At 46.7% G+C, this 16079-nt stretch overlaps 1 protein-coding gene across 5 annotated transcripts in view; it reads right to left on the reverse strand.

Moving 5' to 3' along the window:
• mapk8ip1b (mitogen-activated protein kinase 8 interacting protein 1b) overlaps positions 1-16079 on the reverse strand; it is a 248713-nt gene that overhangs the window by 65860 nt on the left and 166774 nt on the right. For all 5 annotated transcript variants that reach the window (XM_068046625.1, XM_068046624.1, XM_068046629.1 and 2 more), the window contains one exon: positions 2966-3196. In XM_068046625.1, the coding sequence (XP_067902726.1) occupies positions 2966-3196 (231 nt within the window). The remainder of the gene's footprint in view (positions 1-2965; positions 3197-16079) is intronic.

The raw sequence follows: 16079 nt of genomic DNA on the forward strand, positions 1-16079 counted from the left end.
GCGACACCTGCCATCACTTTACTGATGATTGAGAGGAGTCTGGTGGGGCGGTAATTGGCCGGGTTCGATTTCTCCTGCTTTTTGTGAATAGGACATACCTGGGCAATTTTCCACATTGTCAGGTATGAAGCACACCATGGTAAATCACCTAGTATAATAATATATCAATAAAAACAAAACCTTCTTTTGAAATCCGTCATCAATCTGTTTATGGATGAATAGTATGTTTTTATTCTGCACACACTAAGCCAGGTTGATACTAAGTACCAGAGTGACAGAGGTGGGAAGGGATCAATCATTGAAATCATGATTATTCATGGGCAGAATTTTGTGACTCTGTCGCAGGTCCTGCCAGTGAATCTGGAAGCGGGCATCATCGCCGCCTGTGACGTGTCTGGTCGGACGACCATGATTACGTGATATTAACGGTGGCACGGGGCCTGTCCAATGATTTGAAGGGGATAGGCTCCGAGGCGCTGACTCCGGAACAGGCGCAGGCACCATATTTAAAGCACTGCCAGCCCTGCTTGTATTGCTGCCTTTCCTTTATTTACTGATTCCGGATCGCTGCTGGACCCGGTGTTGCTTCTCCCGGAACTCACAACACCACCCCCCTCCGGAGAAGCATGGTGCACTATGGAAGAGACGAGACATCGGGTGGCTCCATGGTTTGGTGATGCCTCCCTGGAGAACCTCCTCCAGGCTGCAAGGGAAAGGCTTGAGGTCACTTCTCCACCGATGGCAAGAGGAGGCCCTCCCGCCTGACCAAGCAAGCTCAGCGGCCGTGGGATCACCCCCGGAACTGGGTCCAGTGCAGAAAGAGAGTCAATGACCTCCTTTGTTCTGCCAAGGTGAGTCCTGCATACCTCCCTCCTCTTTGGGGCTTGCATGTAGCGGTGCGGGAGTCAGCGCGACATGGGGAGGGAGTGACCACAAAGGCACTGGCAAGGGGGTTAGGCATCACCACATTCTGGCAGATGCATGGCTGCATCTCGGCCACAGGTCACCTTCTTTCACAACTCACCCCCATTATGTCCCCTTTGGGCACACACGGGGAGAGGCCGCATAGGAAACTCCAGCAGGGGATGAGGGGCTGCTGTGAGCATAACGGTTCTCTTGCTCTTCCTACAAGCTCTTACTATCTCCCTCTTTCCACTTTCAGGACAAGCAGGCCCTTAACACCAGGGAGACCTCAAGGGCTGGAGGAGGAGGCGGCACTGGAGCTAGCGGGGGCCCAGGGCGACCGCTCAATAACAGATGGAGAGACTGGAGTCTCCACACACGAGAGTGAGTATTCTCTTCATTCGACATCCACCACACCTCTGGAGTTCCACATCACACACGGTTGGCATAAGATCTGCACAGCCTAACCCATACTTGTTTCTGTTCTCTCATGCAGATCATTGTCCGCAGGAGGCTCCAGCTGAAGGGGCACAGCCGTCAACCTATGAGGAGCGGCAGTCAGAGGATGCACCGTCACGTGATTCTCCTGCATCTTCCACCAGCGCAGATACTTTCACCTCAGTGGGTATGTTTTATTTTTTTTATTTAGAGATACAGCACTGAAACAGGCCCTTCGGCCCACCGAGTCTGTGCTGACCATCAACCACCCATTTATACTAATCCTACACTAATCCCATATTCCTACAACATCCCCACCTGTCCCTATATTTCCCTACCACCTACCTCTACTAGGGGCAATTTATAATGGCCAATTTACCTATCAACCGCAAGTCTTATGGTGGTGGGAGGAAACCGGAGCACCCGACGAAAACCCACGCAGACACAGGGAGAACTTGCAAACTCCACCCAGAATTGAACCCAGGTCGCTGGAGATGTGAGGCTGCGGTGCTAACCACTGCACCACTGTGCCACCCATAGTGTCCAGTCTTAGAATCAGGATCACAAGCCTCCATTCCCACTCCTAACTGACTCACAAAATTCCACCCCACGTGTGGATACTGTGAGGCATTCCCGCTTCTGAGTAAGGTGGTTGCGGGTTCTCGTCTCACTCCAGAGAATTCAAGCACTAAAGGCTGACAGCCCCAGTGCAGTACTGAAGGAGCGCCGCACTGTCGAAGGAGCCGTCTTTCAGATGAGGCAATAAACTGAGGCCCCGTCTTCCCTGCCAAGTTGATGTAAAAGATCGCACAGCCACTGATTCAAAGAAGAGTTCTCCCCAACATCCTGGCAAACAAATACCCCTCAGTCAACATCACTGCAACAGATTATCTGGTCATTATCACCTTGCTGTTTGTGACAGCTTTCCGCCACAGTTCCCACAAAAATAAAATACTTCATTAGCTATACAACGCTTTGCTTTGTGAAAGACGCTATATAAATGCAAGACTTTCATTTTTACTTTACAGCTTTCAATCAGTTTTTAGCGTTATTAATTTACCACCAACAAAGCATATTTACAAATGATTTTACGTCAAGGCAATTGAGACTATACAATTTCATCAGGGATGGATTTCTGTGTTGTCACATTCTCCCATTTCTATAATTTTCAGCGTTGGGTGTAGCGTCAATAAGCAATATATCACTGGAATCCATCCATGTATATATTACAAAGCCAGCGTAAAATAGGTTTTGAGCTGATAAACAAGTCTGCACTTCATTGATGCAATTGTTTACTGGGTACAGTAATCTGATCAGACACCCACTGCTTGAAGGCAATCCTTGCAATCTGCTACAGTCTGTGTTTCGGAATAACTAACCAGGGAAAAGCAATAATGAGTATGAATTCCACTGCTAATGGCTGCAAACCATTAAAGTTTAAGATCAGTCTTTATTTCAATTTAGCTGGGCCAAATGTGGCAACAAAATAAAAACAAGTCCTTTTCTGTCTGGTGTGTACCATCCGAGAAACAAGATTAAAAGAGGGATCAGCTGCAGAGGTCATTTTAATCGGCGAGCTATCAACAAACCAGCAAGGGAACAGGGCTGCCTTCCTCCGTCTTACCTGAGTGCGAGGAACTTGTGGAAAGAGGTTCAGGGTCGTGGGCCGCTTGGGCTTGTAAGATGCCATGCTGACAGGGTTAGGCTCCTTCAGAGGACCGTTGTCCTCTTCTTCCTCGTCCTCGATATCATCTACAGCATCAATCAGGTCCAGCTGCAGCATCTCTGCCTGGATTGTGCAAACGTCACTTCCGCTGGTCGTCGCAGCATTATTGGTCTCCAGGATCACACGGGACTGAGAAGAGAAGAAGATTGGACAGTAATGGGTCGATAACAACAACTAATTTATATGGAGGTAGATACATTATATATGATTGTATATCAGTGTCAGGGAGGCTTAAAATCTATCTGCTCGCTTACTGTCTGAACAAGTGGAATAATGCTCCAGGTTAACTGGAGTGCAAATCACAGTTCCTGTCGTAGAGAAATGTCAACAATTCTCAGGTAGTAAAACACATTTACTTTCAATCCGAATCAAACATAGTAGCAATAGAATCATGTGACCAGACGCCAGAAAAGGGGGTCATTCGGCCCATCGTGCTTGTGCCACCTCTTTGAAAGAGTTATCCAAATAGTGGCACTCCCCTGCGCTTTCCCCATAGCCTTGCAAATTTTCCCTCTTCAGGTATTTAGCACACATTTCACAGCTTTACCCTGCTCTTCTATAAATCGGACTACCATCAGATTAGCTGTTTGCCAATTGTCAAGGGCTGTTGATTTACAGGGCTGAATCTTGTGGTCCCACTGCCGGAGGCGGCGGCAAGCATGAAAAATGGCGGCCGGTACACACAGGCCACGTGCCGCCATGCCGCCGCGATCTTGAGCCCGGCGGCTCATTATCATATGCAGGGTGGCCACAACTCCCCTCCCCCAATCATGTGGCGGGGGCGGACTCGGCAACGGCGTGAATGGAGTCAACTTTCTCTGCGCAGGCGTGGCGCCATTTTTAAAGGGCTGTGAAGAAACTACAAAGTTGCCCCCGTTCCCCCCCCCCACAACTACACCAAAATGCATATTTGCCCTATTTCCATCTCCCCCCCCCCGCCACCACTACACTGCAAATGCTGAAGCTCCCCCCCCCCCACACTTCCCCTGGACAGGAAAGTGAAGGTGCGTGAGTGCCGCCTGTCACACTGAAGATCCGAAACTGCATGCAAGATCGCTCCAGTTTTCATTTTAATTCATTCAAACTGGTAACTTAAATATGTAAAGTCGGGTCCTGTCGCAGACAGGCGGAGGGCTCGTCATGGAGTTTCCCTGCCGCCGGCAAGATCGGGCTTGGCAATCCTGGCATCAGGTTCGGTGGCGGACACTGGCGCTCTGATAATCCAGCCCGCATCCCGCCCCACCACGGAGCCCGGCATCGACAGGAGAACAACATCCAGCCCAAAGATTCTACAGGAAAATCCGCATAAAATTCGGAAACGTAATACTCAAAACACAACAATTCCCAGAGTTGCACATAATGAGAACAAAATTGAACTTTTCCAACAACTGCAATGTACATTCATATAGCATCTTTAACATAGCAAAATGTCCCAAGGTGCTTCACAGGAATGCTATCAAACAGATTTTGACTCCGAGTCACAAAGAAATCTTTGGACAGGTGACTAAAAGTTTGGTCAAAGAGGTAGGATTGAAGAGATAGAGAGACAGAGAGGAAATTCCAGAGCTTAGGACCCAGGCAGGTGAAGGCATGACTGCCAATAATTAAACAATTAAAATTGGAGATGTGAAAGAGGCCAGAAATGGAGGAAGGCAGAGACCTTGGAGGGTTCTGAGGCTGGAGGAGGGTTACAGAGACAGGGAGGGGCAAGGCCATGGAGGGTCAAACATGAGAATTTTTTAATTGAGGTGCTGCTGGACCAGGAGCTAATGTCAGTCAGTGAGCACAGGACCAGTTGGTGATCAGTGAATGGGACTTGGGTTCTAGTTAGAACAGGGCATCAGAGTTCTGGATGAGCTCCAGTCATCATAAATCAGTGATCCTGCAAGGTGAGAAATTCCTGCCAATCACAGAGGTTGCCAATATCCTGATTCACTGGAAATGCAGGGCATGTATAGATCCAGTATGGGGTGAATTCTCTGGAGTAATCTGAAATAGTTTGAATAGTCGTTCATTCCAAATCCTCGACCATACCCAAATACGTTCGGTATGAAACCAACAATGCTGTAACTTAGTGGCCAGTTTACTGCTCTCTTACCATTTGGGAATCGTCATCAGTCATGAGGATCCCCTTTACTTACTCAGAGTAACACTCCGGCAGAGAAACATCCCCATGTTGGAAATTCAGGTAGGTACTCCACAGTTATGGGCATCTTTCACGCTTCACAAAACTGGGTGCATTGTTAAACTTTGTGCAGTAGTCTAAAACGGGCAATATCCAATTAACTGCCTATCTTTGCTGACACTCCAGCGCAGCACTGATGGAGTGCTGCACTGTCAGAGGTGCCATCTTTCAGATGAGACATTAAACCGAGGCACTGTCTGCCCTCTTAGGTGGATGTAAAAGATCCCATGGCACTATTTGAAGAAGAGCAGGGGAGTTCTCCCTGGTTTCTTGGCCAATATTTATCCCTCAACCAACATCACTTGAGACAAATCATCTGGTCATTATCACAATGCTGTTTGAGGAAACTTGCTATGCAAATTGGCTACACTGGAACAGAGACTACACTTCAAAAGTGTCAGCTCTAGCTCAGTGGGTAGCACTCTCATATCGGAGTCATGTATTTGTGGGTACAAGTCCCACTTCAAAGACTTGAGCACAAAATCCAGACTCACTTTCCACTGCAGTACTGAAGGAGTACTAAAATAAAAGCAAAACACTGCAGATGCTGTAAATCTGAAATAAAAACAAAAAGTGCTGGAAATACTCAGCAGGTCGGGCAGTATCTGTGGACAGAGAAGCAGAGTTAACATTTCAGGTTGGTGACCCTTCATCAGAACTGGCAAAGGTTAGAAAAGAATTAGATTTTAAGCAAGTGAAGGGGAGGGAATGGGGGAAGAGAACAAAGGGGAAGGTGTTTGATAGGGCAGAGGGCAGGAGAGATTAAATAACGAAGCTGTCCTGGAACAAAGGCAAAGGATGTGTTAATGCTCGTGGTGAAAGACAACGCATTAGTCCAGAGAGAGTGTTAATGGCAGAATAATGAGCAGCTCTGTCCACAGGAAAAGCAGGCACATGATTAGAACAAAGAACAAAGAACAAAGAAAATTACAGCACAGGAACAGGCCCTTCGGCCCTCCAAGCCTACGCCGATCCAAATCCTCTATCTAAACCTGTCGCCTATTTTCTAAGGGTCTGTATCTCTTTACTAAAGAAGAACAAAGAAAATTACAGCACAGGAACAAATAAATAAAAAAAAATATTAAAAAAGGCCAGTCATGCTCTGAAGTTATTGAACTCTTTCGATTAGGCACCCTCCAGCCTTGCGGACTGAACATTGAGTTCAATAACTTCAAGCATGACTGGCCTTTTTTTAATATTTTATTTTTTTCCCATGTGCCTGTTTTTCATGTAGACAGACCTGCTCATTAACACTCCATTAAAACGGTCTGTTTTCCCACCAGTGGAAATAGTTCCTCCCAATCTGCCCTATCAGTTCCCCTTAATATCTTGAAAACTTTGATCAAATCACCCCAAGTTCTAAATTCCAGGGAATATGACTCTACTTTGTTTAATCTCTCCACGTAGATTAACCCTTGGAGCCCAGAGGACATTCCAGTAAATCTACACTACACTCGCTCCAAGCCAATATATCCTTCCTAAGGTGTGGTGCCCAGAATTGCTCACAGTAACTCCAGGTGTGGTCTAACTTGGGCTTTGTATAGCTGAAGCATGACTTCTACCCCCTTGTATTCTAGTCCTTTAGATATAAAGGCCAGCATTCCATTAGCCTTTTTCATTATTTTCTGTAGCTGTTCATGACATTTTAATGATCTGTTTATCTGGACCCCCCAAGTCTCTTTGGCCCTCCACTCTTCCTAGTTTTTCGCCATTTCGAAAGTACCTGCTTATTCCTCTTCAGTTCCAAAGTGAATGACCTCGCATTTGCCTACACGGAAATCCATTTGCCACAGCTTTGCCCATTCACTTAATCTATCTCTTTGCAAAGTTACGTTTCCACCTACAATGCAATGATGCCGCCTATTTTTGCGTCATCAGCAAGTTTGAATATGTGACTTTCTATCCCATCATCTAAGTCATTAATGAATACAGTGAATAGTTGAGGCCCCAACACAGATCCTTGCAGGACATCACTAGTCACATGCTGTTATGTCGATCACCTACCCATTATCTCTACTCCTTCCACTCAGCCAATTTCCTAACCAGGTCAATCATTTGCTTTCAATTCCATGAACTGGCTAAAGACATTGACCAGACCAAAAACACTGACTGGTATAAAGACCCTTAACTGGGCTAACAACACTGACCAGGATAAAAACACAGATCAGGTTCAAGACCTGAAAAGCTCACTCACAAAGGCTGGGACTTTTTCCTGGCGATGGGGGTCTCGACATCCGGAAAATGTGACGCCGAGAACTCCGCGTTGTCTCCTCTGTGGGAGGCCTGCCGAATCTAGTTCCAACTAAGTGGACAGCGGCGGACCTTCCATGGGATCAAGGACCCTGTCGACGGAAGCCCCACCCTCGGAGAGCTGCTAGTGTCTGAGCAGTGCCACTGCAGAGGCGGTGGCAGCTGCCAGTGGAACACCTACCCGAGGCCCAGGAGCAGCGCTGGACCCAGGCCACAGGTATGTCATGGCGGGAAGGGTCTCCTGTGGTGGGGGTTGCGAGGGAGGTGGGTGTAGGGGGATCAGTAGCAAGGGCAGGGGGGGGTGGCTCTCAGTGGGCTTCTCTGTATCGATGCCAGGTCCCTTGTTCAGGCACTAAGTGCCTTTTAATGAGGGACCCGACCCTATCTCCCAGAGTCTGGAAGCAGTCCGCATGGTTTTCCATGCCACGTTTCCTGAGCGGCGATAGGGTCGCCCGCTGTATGGCTAATTGCGGCAACAGTGGGTTGAGGTTCTTAATTGGGCATTAATTGCCCAGTTAAGGACCTCAGTTGGTAGCGGGGCGGGAAGGCCATTCACGGGCCTTCCCACCCCAGACTTAATTTCGGCCATGGCGGGGTCCCCCCCTGCCATCTTCCCACCTGATTTTATGCTCTCCCCACCTCCAGACTCGCCACAGGGGACAGCATAAAAATAGCTCCCAAGTGATGGCTTTTATGAAGCAATCAGAAGAAAGAGCCTGTGAGGCACCCTGAGACTCTCTGGCCCACTCGGCCTTTGTGCTAGATTGGAGCTGAAGTCTGGCCTGACTCAAGCAGCTGGTTAAGCTATTTTCAGAACGTGCGTGGACTGCAGATTTCAAACCTCATTTTTAAGCTGACACAAGGCAGAAGCAAAAATAGAAATAAAGTACTTTAAGAAAGTACACTGATTTTCTTTTTATTATGCAAGCCCAACGGTTGAGTCACAATGTGCAGCATGGTCGACTTCCGGGCCTTTGATTTTAAGCAGCCACCCCCAAAGCAGGGAGGACTGGTTTGAATGAGTGGTTATAAATTTTGTAACTCTCAATCCCACCTCCATCCTGCTGCATTCCCATTCCGCATTTCAAATTACGGCCTGTGATTCGGAGATGCAGGTGTGAAGTTTGACTGCAGAAAAACAGAGAATGATTCAGACAAAAAAAAATTAAGGCCCCTTTTATGTGGAATCCTGGGAGGTGAGGACCAGATCCCACCTTTTATGCTATTAATTTAGACATAGATAAGATATTTTCACTTGTGGTATTTACTAATAAATCCAAAAGAGAATAAGGAGAAACTTCTTTACTCAATGAAACTCACTACCACATTGAGTGTTTGAGGCAAATAGCATAGATACATTTCAGGGAAAGCGAGATAAACACATGAGAGAGAAAGGTATAGAAGGATATATTAATTGGTAGGGCCCTAATAAATTCACGGCTGTGAAAAATACATCATGGACCATGAAATCTCGGGTCCTCTGTGAAATCGGCCATTTTGTGAATACTGTGCATTTTAGGGATTGGCACAAGGCTCACCTCGCTGATTGGTAGATGAGGGAGGGCTTCGTGCAGTTTTGGGAGAAGCAGTCTTAAGTATCTGCAGACAAGTGAGAATGTCAGAGTGAGTAAATCAAAAATGGTCGCAACCACTACTGCAGCACATTGAGTGAAAGAATTTGGAAGCCAAATTCTGCGTGCCGATGGTGGAATACTGTTTTGTACAAGCTGTAATGTTTCACTGGATCACACACGACGGGCAACGGTTCAGAACCAGTTAGAGTCCGAAACCCATCACAGCAGAAAGAGAGCATCCGACAACACACTGCTGGAAAACCAACATGCAAAAAAAAAACAAGCAACAATTTCATCTCTTTTTAAGAAGTCGACAGAGAGTTCAGAAAATCATCAGTTGGTTGCAACGGAACTTGTGGGTGGTTTTGCAAGCACCAACATACCATTGGAAAAATGTGATCACCTAAAGCTGCGGGTATTCATTCAACGTAATGTGAAAAAATGGTGGTCGCTTGCCAAGTGCAAATAAACGACGACAGGACTACCTATCCCCTTTTGCTACACATTGTGAGACGAAGTCTCAGATTAACACATATGAGTTGTGTGTCAATTTCAACACACTCTGTGGACGCAGAGAGAGCTGAGTCTAAACATGGACAGGTGTTCACAGCTCAGACACCTTCAACCTCTGACTTCAGTGAGTTTATAGTTAACTTTTTACAATAGTTTTTGAGAGTATAATAAATGCCATTTGAAACCAGAAACCTTCCTTATCTTTTTCTTTTGTTTTAAATAGACCATTTTCACGGTTTGTTGCGACACCATGAAATTTATGATTTAAATATGTGAAATTGTGAAATTCACAATTCTTAAAATGCCTTGACAGTGAAATTTGTAAAATTTGACTGAATTTGGTAGGGCCCTATTGATACGGTTAGATGAAGTGCGGTGGGCAAAGGCTTGTGTTGTATAAACACTGGCATGGATTATTTGGGTCGAATGGCCTGTTTCTGTACTGGAGATGCACTGTAATTCTATGTAAATCGAGAGGAATAAGATAGCTCACAGACTTGCAGACTCCAGTAAAACTGGATCTACTGGGTTAGCTCCAGTCTATAGAAACCAGATTCAACAGCACAATCGGCAGGGACTGACTCGCAGACTCAAGAACTCCAGAGTCCAACTTTCTGGGGAATTGCAAATGAATCGCTGAGTGGCAAATCAGAGGTGATCTGCCAGTCCTGGATTCATTCCTTCTGACGCACACTGCATTCGGTATCCATTACTGGTCTGTGATACAAAGGACCGCTACACCTCATCTGGTCCGTCACAGCAGCTCTCTCCAGATGGCCCTCCAGCCAGTCTTTCTCCACATTCGAATCCAACAGACTCTTCCATTTGCTCAAACAATTAGCAATTGGATGAGAAAAGAGCAAATCTGCAGGCTGGTGATTCAGAGCCAGTCTGAAAATAGCTCCTGAGGTTCTCAGCTACAGTCTGATTCAACAGCCTCTGGAGAATTAATTTAAAATAACCCCAAAAAGGCCACAAGCTTATTTCCTGGTGACAAATGTAGGGAAAAAGTAGGATGAGGAATCTTAGTCATGCAATATTTACGGGTGCTACATTATCTCATCTCGATTGATGACATAGAACTGGTGTATTGTAAAATCTACTGAGCAACATTGGCACTCAATGGGTTAAATAATGGCTGTCTGTATTATGAGAGCAGATTGAAGAAACAAGTTCTTACAGCCCATGTGACATTGAAGAGCAGTTTTTTTTTGTCTTATTACTGAGGCCACTTTTTAATATCCAATGACGATTCTGTTGCTAAGTAACAAGGGGAGGACCTGGTGCTGAGACACTTGTGAATGGATTTACAGCTCATTTTTTGTATCTCTGGTACACAATAGGGTAAATATACGACATAAACGGATGATTACCCACTGAGGGGATGGGAAATGCCTCAAGTGGTTTGTTTAACTATCTTTTCCAAAAGTATCCCTCATTTCCTGCTAACCTAATACTCAGCCTTTACCTCACAGATTGCTCCCAGAATATGGATATGAAAAAGCATAACTGCATCACTTACTTTGCTAGTTTGTGGTGTAATCAATTCACATTATGTTTCAATGAACCGAGCATTCCTGCTCATATAGAAAAGCACACTGATGGTAACATTCACTTTTAAATTGATAAGCCATTTTAAATATTTAAAATCAGTGACGTTGGTTGTTATAGAGGTCAGTACAATGAGAAAAGAATGTTAGTATACTGTTTGGCAGTTTCACATCCAATTATATAAATGCCCTGTTCATTAGAGGTGATTTTATTCACCTCTCCTCCCTTAAGATGCTCCTTAAAATTTGCTCCATTGACCATTTCTTTGCTCACCTGGCCTACCCTCTGCTTTGGTTTGCGTTTTTTTTTAAGTTATTGAGATGTAGATGTCATTAACAAGGTCAGCACTTGCTGCCCATCCCATGGCGGTGGTGGGCCTTCAGCAGTAGTTTTAATACAACTGAGCAGCTCAGTGGGCCACTTCAGAAGCAGTTAAGTGTCAGCCATTTCCATGTGGCACTGGAGCCACATATAGGCTGGAATTTTATGCCCCACGCAGGAGTGGGCTGGAGGCAGGAGCGACAGTAAATCGTGTGGGAGGCAGGGGGATCCATTCTTGTTGCCTTCCCACCCCTGCTGCAATTTTACTAGCGGCAGGGAAGGTGACAAACAGCCCGCTTGCCCCAGGCGAACTACCAGGTGGTAGTTCAGTAGCTCAGAAGGGCGCCCAGTAAAACCTAGCGGCCTCCTTGCAGGCTGTTGGGGGGGCCCTCCTGATCGGGCACCCTGTGCCATCCCCCACTAGAGCACCTCCCCGCCCCCTCTCGAGCGACCCCACTCCCCCTCGCTCCCCCACCCAACCTCACCGGGGCCCAGTCGATTGCCCCCGATGAGGCCCCTCACACTTATCTGCTTGCGAGGGCCTTGTCCCTGCTGCTGGTCCTGGCTGGGTGCAGTCCCAACAGTAGCCACCGCTCCCAGTGGTGCTGCTGGGACTGAAGAACTGCTGGCCTGCTGATTGGTCAGCAGCCCTTGTGGGTAGGGCTTCCTACCTCGAGAGATGGAAGTCCCACCCGAAGTCAATTAAGGGCCTGGGCCATGTAAAATTACAGTGTGGCTTCCATCCCCGGCAGAGGCGGGCTCACCATCAATTTCTTTTGTCAGTGGGCAGGGCCTCTGGCCCAACATAAACCCCTGGTCTTAGTCACAGACTGGGTCAGGAAGGACTTTCATCATCCAGTTAGGTTTTTACGACAATCCGGCAGCTTCACAGTTGCTGATACTGAGACCAGCTTTTCATGTCCAGATTTTTGAAAACTGAATTCAAACACTCAAACGACCATGGTGGGATTTCAACTCACGAGCTGCAGATCACTAGTCCAAGGTCTCTGGATTATTATCCCAGTGTATAAATTCAAGTTGTTGAGGTCTGATGGATTTACTGTGTTGCCTTTGGCTATTGCCTGTGGTTTAATTGAGTTGTAAAATCTCCACATGGCCCTATGGCCAGATACTTTAGTTTTCACATTCCAGACAAGTTCCAATTAGAGTTGCTAACCCTGGTTGTGTGTATTCCTGGAGGTTTCATCACATGACCTCCTTGCTTCAGAAGATCCTGCCCCCACATTCCAGCCATTGGTGCCCAATACATCCATCCTCCCGGAGCCCTGCTTTCCTACAGTCGATTGAAAAGCAATTGGATGATTCTTGACTGTCAGTCAAACGGCCACTTTCCACCATCTTCATACAGTCATAGTCATTATGGCACTGAAGGAGGCCATTTGCCCATCGAGTCCTTGCTGGGTCCCTGCAGAGCAATCCAATCAGTCTCATTCCCCCGCTCTATCCCCGTAGCCTTGCAAGTTTATTTCCCGCAAGTGCCTATCCAATTTCCTGTTGAAATCACTGATTGTCTCTGCTTCCACCACCCTCGTGGGCTGCGAGTTCCAGGTCAATACCAATTGCTGCGTGAGAAAGTCCTTCCTCACATTCCCCCCTGCATCTCTCGCCCAAAACCTTATATCGGTGTCCCCTAGTCCTTGTACCATTAGTGAATGGGAACAGCTTTTCTTTGTTAAACTTAATTAAATCTGTCATAATCTTGTACACCTCTATTAAATCTCCCCTCAATCTCCCTTGCTCCAGGGAGAACAACCCCAGCTTCTCCAACTTAACCTTGTAACTAAAATCCCCCACTCCTGGAAGCATTCTGGTAAATCTCCTCTGCACCAACTCAACATCTTTCCCAAAGTGTTATGACCAGAACTGGATGCAATACCCTAGTTATGGCCTAACCAGAGCTTTATAAAGGTTCAGCATAATTTCCCTGCTTTTGTACTCAATACCTCTATTTATGAAGCCCAACATTCCATCTGCTTTGCTAACTACTCTCGCAATATGTCCTGCCACCTTCAAAGATCCCTTTGTCGCTGCACATTTTTTTAGAACTGTGCCAATAAGTCGATATTACCTCTCCCAATCCATTCTGCCAAAATACATCATCTCACACCTCTCTCTCTCTCTCTATATATATATATATATAAAAAGCAGTGGTCCTAGCACTGAAACTTGGGAAACACTGCTGTCAACCATACTCCACTCTGAAAAACAACCATTTACCATGACTTGCTGTTTTCTGTCCTGAAGCTAATTTTTTACCAAGCTGACACTGACTCTCCCATTCCATGAGCCTCACTTTTGTTAACCAGCCTTTTATGTAATACTTTGTCAAATACTTTCTTAAAATCCATATAGACAATATCCACCACATTCCCATCAGCATTTTCTGTTATTTCATCAAAAAATTCAATAAATCAAAGACGACCTGCCTTTTCTAAATCTGTGCTGGCAATCCTTAACTAATTCAAATCTCTCCAAGTGCCTGTTCAGGTTTTAGAAACAATAAACAGGGAAACAATTTTTTTTTTAAATTTATTCATGGGATGTGGGCATCACTGGCCAGGCCAGCATTTATTGCCCATCCCGAATTGCCTTTGAGAAGGTGGTGGTGAGCTGACTTCTTGAACCGCTGCAGTCCGTGTGGGGTAGGTACACCCACAGTGCTGTTAGGAAGAGAGTTCCAGGATTTTTACCCAGCGACAGTGAAGGAACGGCGATATAGTTCCAAGTCAAGATGGTGTGTGACTTGGATGGGAACTTGCAGGTGGTGGTGTTCCCAATGTATTTGCTGCCCTTGTCCTTCCAGTTGGTAGAGGACATGGGTTTGGAAGGTGCTGTCTGAGGAGCCTTGGTGAGTTGCTGCAGTGCATCTTGTAGATGGTACACACTGCTGCCACTGTGCGTCGGTGGTGGAGGGAGTGAATGTTTGTGGATAGGGTGCCAATCAAGCGGACTGCTTTGTCCTGGATGGTATCGAGCTTCTTGAGTGTTGTTGGAGCTGCACCCATCCAGGCTAGTGGAGAGTATTTCATCACACTCCTGACTTGTGCCTTGTAGATGGTGGACAGGCTTTGGGGAGTCAGGAGGTGAGTTACTCGCCTCAGGATTCCTAGCCTCTGACCTGCTCTTGTAGCCACATTATTTATATGGCTACTCCAGTTCAGTTTCTGGTCAATGGTAGCCCCTAGGATGTTGATAGTGGGGGATTCAGCGATGGTAATGCCATTGAATGTCAACGGGAGATGGTTCGATTCTCTCTTGTTGGAGATGGTCATTGCCTGGCACATGTGTGGCGCGAATGTTACTTGCCACTTAACAGCCCAAGCCTGGATATTGTCCAAGTCTTGCTGCATTTTTACATGGACTGCTTCAGTATCAGAGGAGTCACGAATGTTGCTGAACATTGTGCAATCATCAGCGAACATCCCCACTTCTGACCTTATGATTGAAGGAAGGTCATTGATGAAGTAGCTGAAGATGGTTGGGCCTAGGACACTACCCTGAGGAACTCCTGCAGTGATGTCCTGGAGCTCAGATGATTGACCTCCAACAACCACAACCATCTTCCTTTGTGCTAGGTATGACTCCAGCCAGCAGAGGGTTTTCCCCCTGATTCCCAATGACCTCAGTTTTGCCAGGGTTCCTCGATGCCATACTCAGTCAAATGCTGCCTTGATGTCAAGAGCAGTCACTCTCACCTCACTTCTTGAGTTCAGCTCTTTTGTCCATGTTTGAACCAAGGCTGTAATGAGGTCAGGATCTGAGTGGCCCTGGCGGAACCCAAACTGAGCGTCACTGAGCGGGTTATTGCTCAGCAAGTGCTGCTTGATGGCACTGCTGATGACACCTTCCATCACTTTACTGATGATTGAGAGTAGGCTGATGGGGTGGTAATTGGTCGGGTTGGACTTGCCCTGCTTTTTGTGTACAGGACATACTTGGGCAATTTTCGACCATGCAGGGTAGATGCCAGTGTTGTAGCTGTACTGGAACAGCTTGGCTCGGGGCACGGCAAGTTCTGGATCACAAGTCTTCAGTACTATTGCCGGAATATTGTCAGGGCCCATAGCTTTTGCAGATCCAGTGTCTTCAGTTGTTTCTTGATATCACGCGGAGAGAATTGAATTGGCTGAAGTCTGGCATCTGTGATGCTGGGGACTTCAGGAGGAGGCTGAGATGGATCATCAACTCGGCACTTCTGGCTGAAGATTGTTGCAAATGCTTCAGCCTTATCTTTTGCACTGATGTGCTGGGCTCCCCCATCATTGAGGATGGGGATATTTGTGGAGCCACCTCCTCCAGTTAGTTGTTTAATTGTCCACCACCATTCACGGCTGGATGTGGCAAGACTGCAGAGCTTAGATCTGATCCATTGGTTATGGGGTCGCTTCGCTCTGTCTATCGCATGCTGCTTACGCAGTTTGGCATGCAGATAGTCCTGTGTTGTAGCTTCACCAGGTTGACACCTCATTTTGAGGTATGCCTGGTGCTGCTCCTGGCATGCCCTCCTGCACTCTTCATTGAACCAGGGTTGGTCTCCTGGCTTGATGGTAATGGTAGAGTGGGGGATATGCTGGGCCATGAGGTTACAGATTGTGGT

Source organism: Heterodontus francisci, chromosome 14, assembly GCF_036365525.1.
Source record: "Heterodontus francisci isolate sHetFra1 chromosome 14, sHetFra1.hap1, whole genome shotgun sequence".
In the NCBI taxonomy this organism is placed as follows: Eukaryota; Metazoa; Chordata; class Chondrichthyes; order Heterodontiformes; family Heterodontidae; genus Heterodontus; species Heterodontus francisci.